Source organism: Apus apus, chromosome 6 (assembly GCF_020740795.1).
Source record: "Apus apus isolate bApuApu2 chromosome 6, bApuApu2.pri.cur, whole genome shotgun sequence".
Classification (NCBI taxonomy): domain Eukaryota; kingdom Metazoa; phylum Chordata; class Aves; order Apodiformes; family Apodidae; genus Apus; species Apus apus.
The window spans coordinates 27,626,508-27,648,004 of record NC_067287.1 but is presented as its reverse complement, the minus strand read 5'-3'; the positions used below and the strand labels follow the sequence as shown (position 1 = coordinate 27,648,004).

Below are 21,497 nucleotides of genomic sequence, written 5' to 3'. Positions count from 1 at the left end.
GTCAATGGCCACAATAAATAGGCATCACTTCTTCACATTATGGCAGCGAAGGATGTGCCCAAAGGGTTCTTGAGAGTTTCCCAGTTTGAGAAAGATGTTTGGATTCTTATAAACAGGTGCCAAACTCTGGAATACATAGTACAAGGATCTGGTGTTTGGAAGATGATTCTGCAGTACACATGGGAGATGTTCAGATCTAAAGAAGGGGACTTCATCCTGCAAGCTCTTCCAAAAAGAAAGCAGCCAAGTTAGGTTTCTAGTGTTAACAGAGCCATTTTCTCCCTTTTGGTGTTAGCTCTCTAGACTTCCAGAACCACACTCTAAAAGCTGAGAAAGGGCTGACATTTGAGACATTCCAAGCACAAGGAAGATGACTTCCTTTCCATCTTCATTGCATGGATATAGGGCACAATTTTACTTGTACAGTTAACCACCAGATGGCTCAATGCTCTTTGTCCAGTTTTGGGCCATATATCGATGGTTGATGAGCAAGGGGAAAAAAATTACAAGTCAAGCTGTGTGTGAGGTTCTGTTGAGTATCCACTACCATGTCTTTAATCAGTATATCCTGCTTGATACCGCTCATGATTTTGTGTTGAATATGCTTAAACAATGAAAACTGCAAAATCTGGAACTTGCATTCTTAAATATACATAGTAATAACAAAAAAATTTCCACAGTTCATGTTTAAAGTCTTTAGATCTCGGTGTGTACAGTTGAATTAGAATAAAAAGATCCATCTTTGACTATTACCTGTTAGCTATTTATCTTTAGGAGCAGAACGTGAAATGCCTGGTGCTCTAGTAATGTATTATTTGTAAAGGCTAAGATTTACTAAGTTTCAGTCAGATAAACTGGTATTTTTTGTGTCAAAGGCTCTCATTCATCCTTGCTGTCATTGAAGTGAGATAACCCACACAAACACAACTTTGTTAATTGAGTCAGTCACGTTTTATGGTTTATACTAAACGATTTATACTAAATGGTTGGTGTGTGAGGAAGATAATAAAAGCTAGTGATGTAAACTAACCTAACCTAGGAAAAAAATTTTCACAGAGTGGTTAGACACTGGAATAGGCTGCCCAGGGAGGTGGTTGAGGTCCCTGGATGTGTTTAAGGGTCGTTTGGATGTGGTGTTGGTGGATATGGTTTAGGGGAGAACTTTGTAGACTAGGGATGATGGTTGGACTCAGTGATCCTAAGGGTCTTTTCCAACCTGAATAGTTCTATGATTCTAACACCTACCTTTTGTTCTGAGTTCTGAACCCCCCTCATGGACTCAGTTCAGTACCACATTTTTGTGCAGGTATATGTTGGCACTGAGCTGGGGATGCAGTCAGTGAAACAGCCCCTGATTTTCAACGTGTGCACTGTGCAACTCAAAGTTACTCTGTGTACACTGGACACCAAAATCCAGGTACATCCCTAATCTGCACATGGGCATTTCTTCCATAAGGTTATTTTCACTGGATGTGTATTTTTGGTTAGGGTGCCAATGCTATATACCTATTGAATAAGTGATTTTGGTAACAGGTTGTACCAGAGCTCTTTTTGCTGTCCCATGGCAATGTGAGTTCACACCCCGTGCTGCTCCTGGGGCCTTCGTGCCTGGGTCAGTGTGCTTATAGTTGGGCTTGTTAAAAATCCATGTACTGTTTTGCCTGTTCCATCTCTCCTAAAGTCAAGCAGCAGCTCCCTGAGAATTTCAGCAGCCTTACACCTGTAAAGGATCAGTTTTACCCCTGGTGTTTGTCTAGGAAGACGGAAGACTTTTCCGTTACCACTTTTTAAAGGGAAACGAGAGGCTGGCAGGTCGCTGTGACAGGCGGTGCCTTCCGAGCCGCCGTCCCTGGTGCTGGCCAAAAGCCGGAGCGTCCCCGCCGCCTCCCAGGCAGCGCTGCCCGGCCTCCCCCAGCGCCGGGGGTCCCGGCTGGGCGGCGGCGGCAGGAACCTTGGTGCCGCGGAGCCGTTTCCCGCGGCGGCCGGGAGGGCTTTGTGGCAGGACGCGGCCCCGCCGCCCGGCAGCATCGAGGTTGCGAGGAGGGGCCGGGCCGGGCCTGTGTGCCGCCGGATCCGCTCCGCATCGGGCTCCCTCCTCGGAGCACAGGCAAACCGCGGCCCCGGGCGGCAGGTAAATACCCGCTTTGGTCCGTGGTCGGGGCGGGGCTTGGGGGGTCCGCGAGGTCCCTGGCCCCCCGGGCTCCCCCCAGGGCTCCCTCCAGGGCTGGCCGCGCTGCGCGGTGCGGGCGGTGTGCGACAGGCCGGGTGCGGCGGTGTTTGCATTTACAGCGCAGACACGCCCGAGGCCCTGTGTCCAGCTGCGGACACCTTCCTGTGCCCACGGAAAGGCCCTGTTCTGTGGTTTTCCCTGCTCACAGCCTCGGGCTGCTTCTCGATGGCAGCACCACATTCCATCGCGTTTAGGCACAGTGCACTGGCATCGCTCTCTATCTTAATAGGCAGAGAATGACATGATGCTGCGGTCTTGTTAATTTGCAGTAAAATTGCATCTTTTACAGAGCACGCACCTAAGCGCAGCCAGTGGATTGACACCTGGAATCTTAACAGGCCTGACAGGAGATGTTCTGTTCTATGGGAACTTGTGCTGGTCAGGGCATCAGCAGAACTGCTAGGATCATTGGCATTGCAAGGGAAGTTAGGGGAAGAAAGTCGAAGTCACGTTTGTGTAAGAAATTGTGTCATGCTGCTGACCCTGTTGTCTGTTGTGCCAGTACACATTTGTGGCCCTGATCCTGCAAAGACAGGCAAACCATTCTAATTTGAGGCAGTGGATAATTCCACTAAGTGGCTACAGAAAATTGCAGAACGTAAGACTAAAGAAGCATCTGAATCTTAGTGAGAGCAATGCCCATACTCTCCAAGCAACTAGTTTTCATCTTGCCACTTTCAAGCATCGTTTATGCAAAATTAGGAAATTAAATTGGGGATTTTAAAGAATTAGAAATGTAAAACATGAAACAGGGCACTATGCAGTGGAATGAAGAATCTCATCAGTCTGCAGTAGCTAGGTACGTCATTCCTGCAGAACCTCATCAGACTGAAGTCATGTTATGTGTTAACATTTCAATTCCATCAGATGGTTGAGGTTTCTATTGGGCTTCCACAAACATTTTTGGCAGTGAAATTGTAGTTCCCTTTAGAAGGCAGCAAGCTTCTGTGCCCAGTACTCAGGTGGCTCTGCAGGTACCAGCCTGTGGAGTTAGGTGTTGCGGCAGAGCTGCCAGGCCCTGAGGGTTTGGATTGCTGTGGTAGTTTGCTGAACTTCAGCATTTCTTGGACTGTTGCACCCTTTCCTTCCCTTCCCCTGTCTCTCTTCCTTTGATAATTATCATGCCAGGCTGCTGTGGTCCTGGCTGTTAAGGGCTCCATTTGAGTTTCAAAATGAGTTTGTTATTAAACACCGTAGTTCTGTCAGTGTCAACGTTCAAGCACGCGTAGTTACAGAAGTCCAGGTCTCACTGTTCAAAGGCCTGTCCTGTCCCAGCTGAGCCCCTTGAGTACAATGGTTAGAGAGAGGAATGGTCTGCAGCTGCTGATCAGGGCTAGTCAAAAAGCTGTGTGCTGGACAGTTTTGGTTGTCAAGTATATTTGCTTATGGCCATGCCATGATCCCAGGGAAGAAATGTCTCTTTGTGAGAGATACTGTTTTTCTTATCCTCCTTCTGGCCTTTGGGGCAATGTCAGATGTTATTCCCAGCAGTGGGGTTATACTGGGCTGTGCTGGAGCCTGATCATTGCTTCCTGTTTGGTGTGCCTCAAATAAACTACCCTGCAGAGCTAAGTAAAAATTATATAGTTTGGCATAGATGATAAAGGATTCAGTTATTCTACTGCTATTTATACTAGCTAGTGCTTCATCTAGAAAGATCCCAAAGCATCCTACTGTCCTAGGGTCCTACTTACTAGGAGAGAAACGTCTTCATCTGGCAGCCCCCTTCTGTATGTCCTTCATTGCTTACATGAAGCCACGTCGGGTTGCAGCAGGACATTGCTGCACATAACAGCTGACAGCTCAGCAGCTTGGTTTCCAGCAGTCACTGTAAATGACTCCTGGAGGAGCAGCATCTCCAAGAATGAAATGTACCTTTTATTTCTGTTCAGAACTCACAGGGAAAAACTGCAAATGTCTTAATTTCTAATCTGTTAAAAAAAAACAAACAAGCTTTTAAGGGCTGGCTGTCTTTTCCCCTTAGCATAGTTCTAGAAAGTGTAGAATGGGGAGATACCTTGAAAATTTTAGTTTGCATTAACCAGAAATGTTTATTTCTGGATAAATAATTTGTTCATTTGTTTAAATCTGTTTGTTTATTATCTATTGGGCCTGATGGGATCCACCCTAGAGTACGGAGGGAGCTGGCAGGAGAAATTGCTAAGCCTCTCTCCATCATTTATCAACAATCCTGGTCAACAGGGAAGGTCCCAGATGACTGGAGGCTGGCTAATGTGACACCCATTTACAGGAAGGGCCGGAAGGAGGATCTGGGGAACTACAGGCCTGTCAGCCTGACCTCGGTACCGGGGAAGATCATGGAGAGGCTCATCTTGAGGGAGCTCACAGGGCAACTGCAGGGCAGCCGGGGGATCAGGGCCAGCCAGCATGGGTTTATGAAAGGCAGGTCTTCCTTGACCAACCTGATCTCTTTCTATGACCACATGACCCACCTTTTGAATGAGGGGAAGGCTGTGGATGTTGTCTGCCTGGACTTTGGTAAGGTCTTTGACACTGTCTCCCACAGCATTCTGGAAAGGCTGGTGAATCATGGCTTAGACAAGTATACTCTTCACTGGGTTAAAAACTGGCTGGATGGCTGGACCCAGAGAGTTGTGGTAAAGGGGATCAAATCTATTTGGCAGCTGGTCACCAGTGGTGTCCCTCAGGGCTCAGTTTTGGGGCCAGTCTTATTCAACATCTTTATCAATGATCTGGGTGAGGGGATTGCATGCACCCTCAGTAGGTTTGCAGACGATGCTAAATTGGGTCCTGCATTTTGGTCATAACAAGCCCAGGTAATGCTACAGGCTTGGGGAAGAGTGGCTGTAGAGCTGCCCAGCAGAAAAGGACCTGGGAATGCTGGTGGACAGCCAGATTAACATGAGCCAGCAGTGTGCTCAGGTGGCCAAGAAGGCCAATAGCATCCTGGCCTGTATCAGGAATAGTGTGGCCAGCAGGACTAGGGAAGCTATTGTGCCCCTGTACTTGGCATTGGTGAGGCCACACCTTGAGTACTGAGTTCAGTTCTGGGCCTCTCACTACAAGAAAGAGCTGCTGAGGTGCTGGAGCATGTCCAGAGGAGAGCTACCAAGCTGGTGAAGGGTCTAGAGAACAAGTCATATGAGGAGCAGCTGAGGGAACTGGGGTTGTTTAGTCTGAAGAAAAGGAGGCTGAGGGAAGACCTTAACGCCCTCTACAAGTACCTGCGAGGAGGTTTTAGGGAGGTGGGGGTCAACCTCTTCTCCCAAGTAAATAATGATAGGATAGAGGAAATGGTCTGTAGTTATAGCAGGGGAGGTTTAGATTGGATATTTAGAAGATTTTATATCCTGCAAGAGTGGATGGGCACTGGAACAGCTTGCCCAGTGAGGTGGTTGAGTCACCATCCTTGGAGGTATTCAAGAAACATGCAGATGTGGCACTTCAGGGCCTGCTCTAGTGGCTGAGGTTGTGGGGTTTTTTGTGGATGTTTTGGTGGGATGTATGGTTTGTTGGTTTTTGGGGTTTGGTCTGTTTTTTTGGGTTTTTTATGTTGATGGTTGTGATATCAGAGGTCCTTTCCAACCATGATGATTCTGTGACTCTTTGATCAAAAAAAAAAAAAAAGTTTTCTCATGTCACCTGGCTTGTACAAAGTTCCTCCACATCCCAGCAGGAAACAAACTGATTCATCATGGCAGATACAATTAGAAATATTAGACTGAGTCATGTTGTTTCTTGAATGTTCAGTTCAATCATGTTTCCTCTTGTACTGGAGGAAGTTTGTATGGCCCATTTCCAATACCCTGTTCCCTGACTGTGTCTGTACTTAGGCTTTCACAGGCTGTTCGTGGTATCAGTCTGGATGGCAGAACAGGCAGGAGTCCTTGTACTTAAGGGCAGCGTATAAATTGCAGGTTACACAACTTTTGACAAACCTGTATGTGCAAAGCAAATGAAATAATTCACCCTCCATCAGGTGGTTACTTGGGACTACAGGTATGTTTAAGACCACACATCCTTGCCTCAGGACAAATCATGGCAGTGGTTTGTTCAGTTTGTCCATGTGGATTTTGTGCCTGAAGTGTGGGTTTGAGATGTTTGCATCCAGACAATCTACTGGGGCAGTGGCAGGACTGAGGGGAGTCTCTCTTCCCCTCTGCCTGGCATCCTTCCCTGAAAGGTCAGCCAGAAAACGGGCAGCCTGTACAAGGCTGGATTTTAGTCTGGTATAACCTGTGAACGTGTCCAGATGCTGATAGGTTTGGCTGGCCTATGTCCTGAGCTGCCTGTCACCATCAGCTAACTCCCCTCCAGTCCATCTGCTTTGGTTGTTGTTCCTTTCCTTGCCAAGTGTCCTTCATCCTTTCTGGAGTCACAGTCCAGCTACGGGGATTTGAAATGGTTGCTCATCCATGGGGAGTGATACAGCTCCTCATTACTGGGTGCTGCTCCCTAGCCAGAAGGGATATGTGTCAGATGGCTGAAAGGTACAGGGGTCAGTGATAAAGCTTTCAGGAGAGCTGTACAGCAGTCAGTCTCTGGAAGAGAAAAGCCTTCTGTGGTCCGTCTTCCTCCACTGTTGGGTCCTCCTCACCTTCTGGACCCACTTTTGTTCTGGTGCAGCAGGCAGCTGTGAGCTTTTCAGTTTAGAGTTTCTTGCATTCTAATTATTGTTTCCAAAGTGCAGTTAAAGATAATGTAAACTATAAGCACTGTTTATTATTCATTACAATGTACTTATGACTGGATGAGCTGTTCTGTAGCCTTGCCTGCAGAGCTCCTGTGTTAAAGGCCCTGGGTAATATCAGCAGCTGGGGAAAATCTGTGCTTTCACAGACCAAGACTCATATCCTTGCTGTGAGTCCGCTTTCCCCACAGAGTATAGCATTCTGTTCCCTCCCTGGTTTCAACACTTTCTTAATTTCATCTTTTCTCGGTTGTTTTGTTTTCTGTAGTGTGGAAGGGATCACTGCTGTCTTCTAGCTTGACTGAGATTAGACAGCTGTTAATTGGCAGCTGTTCCTACTCTTTGCCTCTCCCTGGCTCTAGCAAACAGGATGTGTGAGCTCTTCTTCAGTCATAAATGCTGACAGTCAATTTTGTTCTTAAGGGCAATAAGACTACAGCAAACATGGAAAAATCCAGGTGTGCCCATCTGACAAATACAGCTCAGCTTCTTAACTAAGAGGTAACACCTAAGTCTTCAGTTTTCATTGCTTTTTTCAGGGTTTCTGCAGAGCAAAGCCTGATATTCAGGGACTGTCATTGACCTAAGTGCATCCTGTTTAGATTCTGGTCAATACTTGGCTGGTGAGACCCACAGAGCTAGGCAGAAGTCCTTGTAGCAGCAAAATCTGTAGGTCGTGATTGTTCAAGGTGCCACTGGAAGACATTCAGGTCACAGGCTGAGTTTGCTCAGGTGGGTAGGCAGGAAAGTTTGTCAGGTACTCACTGCTCCACCCCCAGTGGATTGTATTCAAAGAGGCTGTACATCCATCATTTCTTCAGATGTTGTTCAGACCAGGCTTGTCACAACCCGTAAACTGGACTGTAGTGGTCGAGGCCTGCAACATAGCCGAAGTAAAGGTCCCTGAGGCCAGTTTAATATACTCTGCTACCATGTTGTTACTCAATTGAAAGAACATCTCTTTCTGTTTTCCTTGTTGGCATTGGAGTTTGAACCCACAGTTCCAATGCTGCATAAGGTAAGCAGAGCTTATTCCCACAGCAAGTTCCAGGTTGCTGAGAAGAAGATGGGGCAAGCTCTCCAGTCGCTGAGGCACCCCCACTCTCTATTTGCATACAGGCAACTTGTGAACTCCTCTTGTACCCTGGAGATAAAATTGCAAAACATGCAAAAGTTTGCCGGGAATTTGACCCTAAGAATCATTAGGAATCAGTGAGACTCAAGAGTACTCTTAACATTATTATGTGCCTTTTTGCTATCTGAGAGCTCCTCTCATTTATGCATTTCCTATTGAACACATTGTTTGTGAACGTCGTGGATTGTTCCTTTCTAATTCTGTCTCCAAATACAAGGGAAAAGGCAAGTCCCTATTTATCTGTTGTGTGTATCCACTTATTGTTTTATACATCTCTGCTACCTGATCACTGAAGAGGAGGACCCGTGAGCACCAAAAGCAAAAAGACTGCTTACAAGTTGTGTGATGCCTCCTATTCTTCCTTCCTGCTTTCGTCCTCCACTTCCCAATGTTTTCAGATCTTGACACTAACACTGTGGCTAATTTGGAGAGACCCAGGTGGTGACACTGGCCTTCTAGAATGGATAAGGGAGCAGGTTTTGCCTGCTTCTCTCTTAGAGTCCTGAACATAATAAGTAGGCTGGGGGTGCACAGCAAGTGCATGTTGTGGGGCTGTGTATCACCTGCAAGATTGCTTTCTACCCTTGCCTCTTCTGTGCTTTTTAATTTTTACCATATCATGCCTGAGTATTTTCCCTGGCCAGTGGGGATCCAGAAAAGCAGATCAGGAACTTAAATTATCTCTTCCAGTGTACGTTCCTTAGCATTTGTTGTCTGTGATTTTTCTCTGCTCTCAGACTGTACTGTCACCTTCATTAAGTCCTTGTGGCTTCTCTAAGGGAGTTAATCTTGACTAAACTTGAGTTTAGTCAAGTTGCATGACTCACCTGTATGAGTAATGTGGCCACTATAAACTTGTGGTAGTAAAGACTTTCCTCATGTTGTAAATGCATATTAATTATCTGACTGCTGCACGTTTGTGAATGAAAGCTGTATCTGTGCTAGACAGACATCCAGAAACGCATGTTTTTCAGCTGCTGCAATCCCTGTGTCTAGCAGTTTTTTGCTAAGTACAATGCATCATGTTCCTTCACCTTTTATTCAGTAAGACTAGTTCCCAGGGCCTGGGTGAGCTGTTAGGTTTCTCCTTCCCATGACAAATCCCTTCTTACAGTTCCCTATAGCTTTGGCAGTCTTCAGTAGTTTGGGCTGATGCTTCTCTCTTCTACTTATAGCCTTAGGCCGAATTTCTTTGAAAAATGTCAGGTGTTTCCAAGGAACAATACATAAGGCAATATGTTTTATAGTAATTTTAAAAGTTCGTCCTATGCTGTTGTTTGCCTTTTTTTCTCTGTCATGTGAAGGAAGTTATTTCCACTGCCTTCCCTCCTGGGGGAGATTCTGATGGAGCTGTTTACTACCATATGAAAGTTTGCTTTCATTTGGCACCAAATCTGTGCAGAAGTCTGAATTAAAATTTTGTTGAGTACCACTGTCAGACAACGCCAAATTTCATTTATGGAGGATATGTGATTGCAGAATCCCAGCACTAGTGGGAATTACTGGCACAACTTTTTCTTTGACCTAAGGAGGTTCTTGGCAGTGTAAGAAAGGATGAGCCTGCCACTATCGAGGTTAACTTTCAGGTCTTTATTGAGCAGGGCAAACAGACTAGTTTGGAAGGTATGATTGCTGCAGTTTTTGAACTGTGTGATGCAGAGGCCTGTCATCTTCTCATGACCTTGTGATTCAGCATCTTACTGGATATGAGGTCAGTTTGTAGATCAGCATCATCACACTGCTGCATGACACTGGCTAACTCTAGTCTCGCAGGATCCAGAGACACAGGCGGCCAAATGAAGCCTCCAGCATTTAAAAATTAACCTGTTAAATGTAAGTTTAATTTTTTTCCCCTGCTTCCCACCTTTCCTAACTATTTAAAATAAATAACTGAGTTACATTGTATCTGCTACCACTGAAGCACCTCAGTGGCGTTTCACAAGCTCTTCTGGAGCAATTGCTGCTCCACACTCTTGAGTGGCAGCAAGGTGGTGTTCTCTGCTGTGTTTGCCCTTACAAAGCAGCATATTTGTTAGGCCCAGCCCGTAGTTTTCACTGTTCTTATGTTAGTGCCAGTTTTATCAAGTGAATGCCTGTTGCAGTTTTGCAACTTCAAAATACCATTATTGCTTTAAAGATAAGCCATAGGAGAATGCAGAGTAAGTAGAGAGGTTGCACCACAGCATGTCCCTTAGCCTGTTCCTGGTGCTCCGAAGCTCTAAGGTGCCAAGGAGCAGAATGCTGTTCTGGTGTTGCTGGCAGGAGTCCTCTTCAAGAGTGAACTCTATGCTGCATTAAGCTGACAAGGCAGATGTGACCAGGGTGACTTTATTTTCCACTGCCTTAACTGTCACAGTTGCACAGCTTTACAAAGAATCTGTTCCTATACTGTTCTGATTTGAAACCACTCCAGATCTGTTTTGTTCAGCCTCTGCTTGCAGTTCTGGCTTTACCTTCAGTGTCCTACTCTATGTTTACTTGTTGAAATTTACCCTAGTCCTAGTTCACTATGAGGCTAGTGAAGTGAATCCTTGCAGAGAGATAAGGGGAGAAAGATCCCAGTGTTAAAGACTTGAAGTTTCCAGAGTTAAGTATGTGATTGTTTATTGTTTTTGGAAATTATTTACTTGGAGTGTGTTTGCAAAGATCGTGAACTGCTGTTCTGTTAGGAGGGAGCTGCTGCTTTCCAACACAACTGTGTCATGGCTGGCCACAACTGAAGCAGGGGTGGGATAAAGCCAGCAGGTGATCGTGGAAGGGGTTGGTTTGTGCTACAAGATTCTGTGCCCCCTTCTTGGGTGGCTGCTGGTCTCCTTTTTGCTGGCTTGCTATAGGAAGGGGTGCCTGTTTAAATTACTTCAAAGTTAGGCAAATAGACTGTTCTGGATTTAAGAAAGAACCTTAAATTAATAGAGTTATGTAAGTATTGAAGTATTATGTGTGTTTGATGCTGTTTAATAGCTGTTTTTTCCTGCTAAGTGTAAATCTTCATGGGTCCTGATAGCAGTTCAGCGGCATTCACAAGCTAATGAACTGCTAATTATCAGCCCTGCCCAGGCTAATTAGTTCTGTTAAGAGTGTTTTAAATCTAGGCAGAGCACTGAGCTAACGCAGTTTTGCTGCTTCTAGGACTTGAGCTGCTGTGGTCAAAACTGGGATGTATATATTTGACTTTAGGCTGTTTGCATGCATGGGCTCTAGGTACTGTGATTTCTCCTAGAAGCCATGGGAGCTGTTCTCCTGCTAATACAAATGCCCAGTCTCCAGGTCTCAAGAACTTGCATGCATTTGACTGATTTCTCCAGTTTAAACATACCTACCATGCACTTCCCTGAGTATGGCAGCACTGTGGATGGAGCGTCATGAAGGAGAGGTTAGAAAACAGCAGGCTTGGTGCAACAGAAGTCAGCAATGAGACACCCCCTTATTGCACCACAGGGAATAGAAGCCCCCCTTCCTTTCTCCTTACAGGAGCTCAAGTGGGTCAGTACAGCTTTTCAGTAGTTTCAGCCTTAAAGCCCTTGGTTATTCTTATGTTTTGCCCAGCGACTCAGCTGCTTGGAAATAAAGATGTGAAGATTTGTGATGGTGGAGGATATGGTATATTTTGTTTTGCTGGTATGTTGCTTTGTCTTTCTGGTTCTTAGGTAGCCACATTATTTCGTTTAAGTTCCCAGTGATATTATAGGAAGAACCTCTATGCGCAGTGCTCTGCAGCAGCTGAATAGCATTGATTTGTTAGGCAAATAGGCAAATACCACAGTTATGTTTATGCAGACAAGTAGGCAAAGTAGCTGCTGTAAATTTGATGTTGGTCTCCTAAAATTGAGAGTGCAAGCCATCTGGGAGAAAAAGGCAAAACTATTTGAGGCTGGTTGGCCTATTTTACTAATCTTTTGTTTCTCTACTTTTTCTTGCAGCCCCCTGGGAACCTGTACTAATAATTCCCTAGGTGGCTGCATTTGTGGTGTTAGTCAGGACCACCTCTATGTCTGGCTTTCTAAAGCCTGGCTAATAAGTGGATCTCTTTGGTTCCCCTATATCTGGTGCTCCATCCTGCTCTCAGCAGGTTCCAGTTCAAGAAATGATAATAACACATAGTTCACACACAGTGAACAACAGAAACCCCAAAGGCTTCTTCGTACACAATACTGTTAGTGCCAAATGAAGGAGAAAGTAACACCAAGTGGACTGTGACTGTGAAAGCAGTGATGTGATTATGCATGTTTATCTGGGAAGAAGCCCTTACTGATGTGATGTTCTGCTTTGCTTTACAGGTGCTCTCCATCACTGTGTGTTTACTGCATAGAGGGTCTGAAGCCCACCTCATCAGTGGATGTTAAGTCTCCCATCTGAAGGCAGGTCAATTTGATTCCTTGCAACCACTTAGGGTTGTGGTTGGTGAATGTATTTGCCTCACTATCTCTACAGTAATGGTGTGTCAAGGACAGATGTGAAGTAGCTCCTTCCCTGGATATTGATGTGGTACCCTCTAAACGTATCACGACGCCTCAGGCCCATCAGCAGCACAGGGTATGGAGGCTCTTGAGGTTGATGACATTAGCCCTGCCTTGGAAGTGACTGAAGACTTTTTCAATAGTTTTGATACTAAGCTTGAAAAGATTGTTCAGTCCTCTGAGGTATACGGTGTGCAGGAGGTCCCTGAACTGGTTGGGCATGAGGTATTTGATCAGATAACAGAGAGCAGGAACCTGAGGAACGTTGCCTCCTTAGCTAAAACTAGCCTCATCTGGGATCACTGCAAAAATGGCCTCTTGGAAACCAAAGCTGAGATGGCATTCCCTGCCAAAGACCAGCATGTGGTGCAGAGGAGAAGAGCTGCTGACAACCTTGCTTGGGCAGAGGAAGGGGAGACTGCCACTTTTAATGTCTTCAATATCTGCCAGCGGAGGAGAGACAGGCCTCACTCAGTGAGTGACATTCTGGTGCAGAATGAGGAAGCCTCCACATTCAAGCCAGGACACAACAGGTCACGCTCTGACATCAGCCATGTAAATTGGGGGTTTGTCTTCACAGGCACCTCCCTGCAGCAGCCACCTGTGCCTGGTCAGGACAATAACTGCACCCTGCTTTCTTACCTGGCCTTAGCCAAGGGACAGGACATCCAAGGAAACACAGGTTTGTGCTGTTACTATTGTTTCTGTTGCTATGAGGACTTTTGTATTTGTTTTTAAAATTTACCTTGACAGAGGAGCTGCATGTTCAAGAAACCCTAAACAGCCCTCCCAGAAAACCCCAAGTGTGTTAGGTAGCTCTTAAGATGACAGAAATCAGCATTATTCTGTTGTTTTTGATATAGCTCTGTTTGTCTTCCTAAGGATCAGTTTTTAAACTTGACTTCTGTTCCTTTCAAGGTGTGAAAAACTAAGCTTGCTTTACTTCTTGCTTCTACTTTGTTCAGTTAGACTCAGGAAAAAGTAATGTAATTGTTATGTACTTCTGATAGTTTCCTTACCTGATTTTCCCGAACTAAAACCTGCTTTGAATGCTAAAACTATTGGGAGAATGGCAAATTCAAACAAAAGCAGTTTTTATAAAAGTTAAAGAGTGGCCATTAAAGAGAGGGTATACAAAGCTTTACTGTGAGGCTTGAGATATCCATTCTGTTTTGTTAAGAAATGCTGGCTATTCAGTCCATAAACAATTAACAAAAACTCAAGCATGTAATTTGTGCTTGTCAATATTAAAGCATCTTTGCCACCTTTGTGTGGGTTACAGGAAGACTAATGATCAGATTAGGGCAGGCGTCCCCAGCGCCATATGAAGTGGTATTTCAGCAAGTGATACTTTTTCCTTTTCTCCAGTATTGCACTAGAAGAGGTTATGCTCTGGACTTTGGAAACACTGAATCAAGTGTCTCCATCTCCATTATTTATTGTGTATATGCCAGAAGTGGGCTGGACACTTCTGGAAAAGAAAAGCAACTAGTGGCACAAAGGTTTTATAATATAAATAAAGGCAGGACTTAACAAAATAATTTAAAAATCAAAGGGTTGTGAAAGTGTGTGTATGGTAAAATGGCTCCAGTTATGAATAGGTAGCCTGTAGCTTTAAAACAGCAAAGTCATTAACAGGTCCAGGGTTCATCCAGAGAGTCTGATTAGGAGCAGTGAGAGATGAAGCTGGAGACCCTACTGCAGCAAAGGTCTGAGGTCTGTCCAGGAGATGAGGCCAGAGACAGGACGTTAGGTTTTCCAGATATGTCAGGTATTTTGGAACATGAAAAGCAGATACCTAAATGGTTTTGTTTGTAGATGTGTGCATGTATAAATAAATAAATACTATATTTAGGTAAATAGGCATATATACACACATGTATATATAAATATGCGTATATACACACACACTTGTAGGTAATTGTGTTATATTGTGACATAGGTGTTGCATCCCAAAGAAGGGTCTTCTTGGTTTACAAAGCCAAGTATACCTGCTGTTGCAGGAGGTCTATTGCTTCCTGCAGTGGGGTATCTGTTCTTTTCCCTTCCCATGAAAGGGATGGAGAATGCACTCAAAAGCCTGGAGACAAAGCTCTCATTTTCTGTCAGCTGTATCCTGGGCATCTCCTGGGTTTAATTTAGCATGTAACACCTTTATATGCCCACAGAAACACCATCAAAATCTAGCCATTAAAAGTCCATACATGTTCCCAGTGGAGTTTTAAACTTAATATTTTTGGCTCAATTTACCCACACAGCCTGCAGAAAAAAAAGAGGTTCCATTACTTCTACTGTTTATAATAAGAAGTACCTAAGCCATTCTGTATTTAAAGGCTTGTTCATATAGTTACTTATTTAGTGAGACTGATTCAGGCTGCCAGTGGATCCCTAAGCTGCAAGAAGCAAGCAGCAAATCCAGGTGGTGCTCAGCAGTACAGTCTTGAGACAGAGCAGGTCTCCCTTCTGTCTTTCCAGGGCTTAGGTGACTGCAAGAGCACATTGTGATACACCCTAATACATTGCACCTCTGTCTGGGGTGAAGAAAATTACATTCCCCTCTCCTTTACACACAAACGCAAGACAGAGAGATGCAGCTGTTCATAAAAGGAAGAAAAATGGAAACAATGTAGGTTTCTCTTCGCCTTCTGGCAAACAAATACATTTTATTAGGTGCTGCTGTGCTGGAATACCATTGCTTCTCAACGCAGGGACTACATACTGCAGTGTCTCTTCCCTCCTGGGCAAGACTGTCTGCACTTTCAGAAGCTATTGGAACAGGCTGCCCAGGGAGGTGGTAGAGGCGCCATCCCTGGAGATGTTAAAAAATGGGGTAGACATGGTATTTCATAAGATGGTTTAGTGGTTAGGGACTGTAGAGTGGGTGGTTGGACTTGATGATCTTGAGGATCTTTTCCAACCTTGATGATTCTATGATAAGCTGGGCTGTCTGCAGCATTGTCCTCTTTCAACCCCAGCTCCCACTTAAGCTGTTCCAGTCCACTTCGCTTAGAGACAGCAGACCCCCGGGAGGTGCACCCTTTGGAAGCCTTAAAAGGACTTTGCTGTATCCAGAGTCGGGTCTATAGCAGGATTTCAAACCAGTGTCTAGAACAGCTTGATAGAAAACTTGAAGTGAAAAGACAAGAAATGCATTGTGTACAGCTGGAACTAGCAGTAGGATTCCTTAAGCTCAATTGTGTCCAGAATTCAGTCACCCCATTGCAGTGTGTGCCCAAGGCGTGCAGCTTCGGCAGTAGCAATGGAGCTCAGTGGTTCAGCTCTTCCAGGCCCATCTGCAGGCAGTTTTGCTGCTTAAATGCAGTTAATGCCATGAAGTCTTTTCTCCATACAGAAGAAGTGAACAAATTGTGTTAGACTGTGATATACTCTTTATCATGATGATTTAATGTTAAACAGTTTTTTGTTGTGAGCTATAACCATGAAGATCCGGCATTTATAAAGTAGTTTTGTTTATTATAGCAATTTTAGCATTCTTAAGAAACACTGAAATTGACAGATTTCCGTAAAGAAAACTCATATTTTTTATACTATCTGCACTAGTACCAAGTGTCTTCTAGCCCATCTGTTCCTCAGTCTCTCTGTGGTACCAGGAACAAGTCCCATTGCTGTGTTCAGAAGGGCAGGTCTCTTCAAAATGACTTTTTACAGAAGAGACTGTGATTAAGTTCTGGGATCTAGAAGGTGAACTAAACAAGGGAAGAAAATTAATTACTAAGAGTGGCTGAAGAACTTGTCCCAATACTCACCTGTAGCACAGCAACAGTCAGTACCTCTAAGGTGCTCGGCCCACACTATCTATTGCTTTTTGCAAAGGGTGCAAGGCATTTGTCAGTGCTTGCTGTGTGCCCTCCAAGAGCTGTTCTGCAAGGGATTTTTGAAGGCAGTGTTACCTTCTTTGAGGAAGGACAATTTCTGTGCTCTGAAAATATATACTCTTAACCTGTTTCCTTAACCTGTTCTGTTCAGCTGCTGTGCAGGATTTAGAAGGTAGTAATGGTATTTCTTCTCTCTGTGCTTACAAGAGAGCCTGCCATAGAGTTTGCTGCTACTATGAGCTGAGCTGAAAAGACAAAAGCAAAAACAAGGCAGTAGATGTTGCAGATGGCATATATATGGGACTGGTAATTATTCTCCACAAGAAACCAAAAATGTATTTCAAAGTTGCCTAAAAGGGCAACTTTAAGGGCTTTTTCAAATACATAGCCAACAAAGCTAATACCAGAGGCAATATAGGCCCACTGCTGAATGAGGTGGGTGCCCTGGTGACAGAGGATATGAAGAAGGCAGAGGTGCTGAATGCCTTCTTTGCCTCTGTCTTTACTCCTGCAGGCTTTTCCCATGAGCCCCAGATTCATATAACCCCAGAAGTAGTCAAGATAGGTGAGGACATAGTAGATGAGGATTGGGTTAGGGATCAGTTGCATAATCTGGACATCCATAAATCGATGGGTCCGGATGAAATGCATCCAAGGGTGCTGAGGGAGCTGGCGGAGGTCATTGCTAGTCCACTCTCCATCATCTTCGGTAAGTCATGGGTAACTGGAGAGGTGCCTGAGGACTGGAGGATAGCAAATGTCACTCCAGTCTACAAGAAGGGCAAGAAGGAGGACCCGGGTAACTATAGACCGGTCAGCCTCACCTCCATCCCTGGAAAGGTAATGGAACAACTTGTCCTTGGCACTATCTCTAGATATATCAAGGAGATGGGGGTCATCAAGAGCAGTCAACATGGTTTTACCAAGGGTAAGTCATGTTTGACTAACCTCATAGCCTTCTATGAGGAAATTACTAGGTGGATAGATGATGGTAGAGCGGTAGATGTGGTCTATCTTGATTTCAGTAAAGCATTTGACACCGTCTCCCACAGCATCCTTGTAGATAAGTTGATCAAGTATGGGTTTGATGATCAGGCAGTGAGGTGGATCAAGAACTGGTTGAAAGGAAGAAGTCAGAGAGTTGTAGTCAATGGGGCAGAATCTAGTTGGAGGCCTGTGACTAGTGGAGTCCCTCAGGGGTCGGTACTGGGACCGGTGTTGTTCAATATCTTCATCAACGACCTGGATGAGGGCACAGAATGTACCCTCAGCAAGTTTGCTGATGACACCAAGCTGGGAGGAGTGGCTGACACACCAGAAGGCTGTGCTGCCATTCAGAGAGACTTAGACAGGCTGGAGACTTGGGCGGGGAAAAACCTGATGAAGTTTAACAAGAGCAAGTGTAGAGTTTTGCATTTGGGGAAGAAAAACGCCATGCACCAGTACAGGTTGGGGGCTGACCTGCTGGAGAGCAGTGTAGGTGAAAGGGACCTGGGGGTCATGGTAGACAGGAGGATGACCATGAGTCAGCAGTGTGCCCTTGTGGCTAAGAAGGCCAATGGCATCCTGGGGTGTATTAGAAAGGGTGTGGTTAGTAGGTCAAGAGAGGTTCTCCTCCCCCTCTATTCTGCATTGGTGAGGCCACATCTGGAATATTGTGTCCAGTTCTGGGCCCCTCAGTTCAAGAAGGACAGGGAAGTGCTTGAAAGAGTCCAGCGCAGAGCCACAAGGATGATTAAGGGAGTGGAACATCTCCCTTATGAGGAAAGGCTGAGGGAGCTGGGTCTCTTTAGTTTGGAGAAAAGGAGACTGAGGGGTGACCTCATCAATGTTTACAAATATGTAAAGGGTGAGTGTCAAGACGATGGAGTTAAGCTTTTTTCAGTGAAGACCAGTGATAGGACAAGGGGTAATGGATACAAGTTGGAGCATAGGAGGTTTAAGATGAATATCAGGAAAAATTTTTTTACTGTAAGAGTGACAGAGCACTGGAACAGGCTGCCCAGAGAGGTTGTGGAGTCTCCTTCGCTGGAGACATTCAAAACCCGCCTGGATGCCTTCCTGTGTGATGTACTCTAGGTGACCCTGCTCTGGCAGGGGGGTTGGACTAGATGATCTTTCGAGGTCCCTTCCAACCCCTAGGATTCTATGATTCTATGATTCTATGAAAAGCTGCAGTGGTCAAAGGAGTCTAGTGGCCACAGCCTGTGGAGACATCCCTTTCCAGGGCTTTAATACAGATTAAATGAGTGCATATGAGATACTGAAAGCAACTTGAGGCAGTTCTGTTAGTCCTCATTTTGGTCAAGGATTTCCCTCTGGAGCCTGCAGAGGTCCCCCAGCCCTCCCAGTCTGGCTGAACGGTTGCAGAGATAAACTCTTCCCAATTTTTTTTCTCTTATCTCCGTAGCTTATTTATTACTATGAGCTTATCTGTTCCTGCTGCTTGCTTTTTCATAATACAAATAAAATGAACCTGGATCCTTTCCATGTCCTGTGAAAGAAAAGGACCTGAAAAGCAGCTGTGCTTTTTGGGGCAGTGTCTCTGTAGACTTGCTGGCAAAACAGTGTACTAGGAGTGGGCACTATGTGTGCTACGGAGCAGTGTCAAGCCATAAGTGGAGCTAGCAAAGATGGAAGTTGTAAGCAAATTCAAGACAGGCTTTTGTATTTCTGGGCATGTGGCCTGGAACAAAAAGGGAGAATGCTGCTTCTGTAGTGTCCAGTGAAAGCTTGCTTAGATAATTAAAACAGTGTGTGAGCAGTTATCTTTGATAGTCATGTGAATGTTTTCATTCAAACACAGGTACTCCAGAGATTGTCAGTGCTATAGTAGTTTTTCCAGGGAGCTGTTTTGTTTGCCTGCCATGTTTACCTGCTTATGAACTTGGTAACTCCAGAGCTGTCATTGCACTGAGCATCTGCAAGCTGGGAAGCTGTCCTTATTGCAGAAGGCTGATGCCTTCTGCCCCTCTCCAACAAGCACTTATGGAAGTGCTCAGCCAGCCCCGTTGATGTTGGGAGTGTGCTGTCTCAGGAAGCTGGGCCTATGGAGTATTTGCAGCAGTGTGGCATGGCTAAGTAGACATAACAGAGAAAGGTGACTGCCTTAAAACTGGTCAACAGGTCCAAATTCTACTGCATCTGATCAAGGCCAAGATTTTACCTCCTTCTTTCAACTGACTGATTTTTAAAAACACCTTTTTCCCCCCTCTCTCCACATCTTTCTGTCTGGCTGGGAGCCTAAGCATTGTTTGGGACCTTTTGAAGGACCCTGATCTTGTACTCAAACAGTTTGTGCAGGGGATATTTGAAGAGAGGTTTGGGCCCCTCTTCATACAGCTTTTTTATGTATTTTGTACTTTTCTAGTGTGTTTTTTTTGTGGAGGTGAGACATCTACATCTGTATTCCTGAGCAACACACCACTGATTCACTGGCTGAGGACTACGGGTGATCACTGAGTGCTGCGAATTTTCTTACAGTGCTGTATTCTCTTACTCTGGCAACCACACAGACTTTGTCAGGGTGTTTTCCTTGTTTGCCAGATATCCTGACCTTTGACAGCAGGTGGCAGTGGCTGGTATTAGCTCTGTGCCTGTGATTCTGGCTCATTCAACATTTAGTGGTCCCTACAGTGTGCTGAGCAGGTTTGGGGTGGTGGGTCACAGAACAGCAGGGCCATCAGTTGCTGCTGTTATTCTGCTCGGGGAGGAGCTGGAAAGACAGCTACCTGGACAGATTCTGAGAGGTGTGAAAGATTGGAGGGGTGACATGCAGCCTTCATGCGTCTACTCCAGTGATGGTCACGTAAAACCTCCTGACCCATCAGGGAGGTTTCTGAAGCCTGATTGCTAGTCTGCAAAAACATCCCTCTAGCACCACCTTTTGTCTGTATGTGTAGAAGCTACACAGCCAGGGCAGCCCAATAGGCTATTCATTGCCACTGGGATAGCAGAACATCATAGATCTGTGGTGTTGTGCAGAAGATAATGCTGCTGTCATCCAAGAGGCAGATGTGTGGAAACAACACTTCTGCACCTTCCTCTCTGGAGAGCAGGAAGCTTCAAACCACTTGCAGATAATCCCAGAGGTATCAAGCCAGTTGGAGAACTGATGCCTCCCCTGTGGCCAATTTATTTTCAGCATTAAAAGGTAGTAAGGAAAAAGTTAGCTGTACTGCAGAGTTTTGTGGCCTTTCAAGATTTAAGGAGGACAAAATTTTATTTAAAATTTAATGTGAGCTGGATGCCCTCCACCATGAGGGTCTGTAAGTGCCGGGCACTGTCTGTGCATCTAGCAAGCAGTAGCTCCTTCTGCCAGGAAATTACAGCTTAAATACATCACACAGTAAAGATAGGGAGGGTGAGTAGGGACAGAGAGTTGAGGCATTTTGCAGAAGATCAAAAGGGAGTATAATTTGGATCACTTCACTTCAGCTTGTCTGCTGAATGATAGTTCCACTCTAACCCTTCTGGCTAATTTGGGTAGTGCTGCACTTATTCCCTGCCAGGTCCACTCCTGACTGTTCCTTGGGCACAGGCACGTTCCAAGCTGGAAGGGCCATGGGGGGCTGGCAGAGAGCAGCAGCAACTGAGTGGGCTAGGCTGGGCAGCTGCCAAGGGTGGAGGGAAATGTGAGCTACTCCATTCCCTTTCCTGGGATGCTGTAGGAGGGTGCAGAGTGATGAAGAGGGGAGTGTGGTGGGAGGTGATGGGAGGGGCTCACACACAAGGGATGAATTCCCAGAGCTGGAGGATTACAGTGAGCAGCACTTATGAGTTGGTTTGTGAAGCTGGTCTGGTTGGGAAGGTTATTAGTTACAGAGATTTTTTGCTCTGCAGTTAAAACAGTCCATAAAGCTAATGAACAGGGTTTTCATCTCCTGGGGCAGTGCTGATTGCTTCCAGTGATCTTGTGATGACTTTCATAACTGAATTTTCAGGTTAGTTGCTATTATTCCTTTAGTAGTGTCAGCTAAATCTCCTAATGTGAACTGACCCTGTTTTTGTAGCTTTCACAGTAATTTTATACCCTTTCTTCCTTCTTTTTAAAGCTGAATTGGGTGAATTTATTTGAAAAATCAGCAAATCATCTTCATTTAATATTCTCACTTCTTTTGCAAGTGGTGCTGTTTTATGTATCTCCTAACTGGTGGTAGGTAACCAG

At 45.2% G+C, this 21,497-nt stretch overlaps 1 protein-coding gene across 7 annotated transcripts in view; it reads left to right on the top strand.

The window, feature by feature from the left end:
* The first annotated feature begins 2,042 nt into the window (after positions 1-2,042).
* The window catches only part of PLEKHM3 (pleckstrin homology domain containing M3), a 122,109-nt gene continuing 102,654 nt past the window's right edge, over positions 2,043-21,497 (top strand). For all 7 annotated transcript variants that reach the window (XR_007889867.1, XM_051623360.1, XM_051623354.1 and 4 more), the window contains exons 1-2: positions 2,043-2,131; positions 12,315-13,176. Coding sequence is in view for 6 of the 7 variants with exons in the window: in XM_051623360.1 (XP_051479320.1) it covers positions 12,573-13,176 (604 nt within the window). In the remaining variant the exon portion in view is untranslated. The remainder of the gene's footprint in view (positions 2,132-12,314; positions 13,177-21,497) is intronic.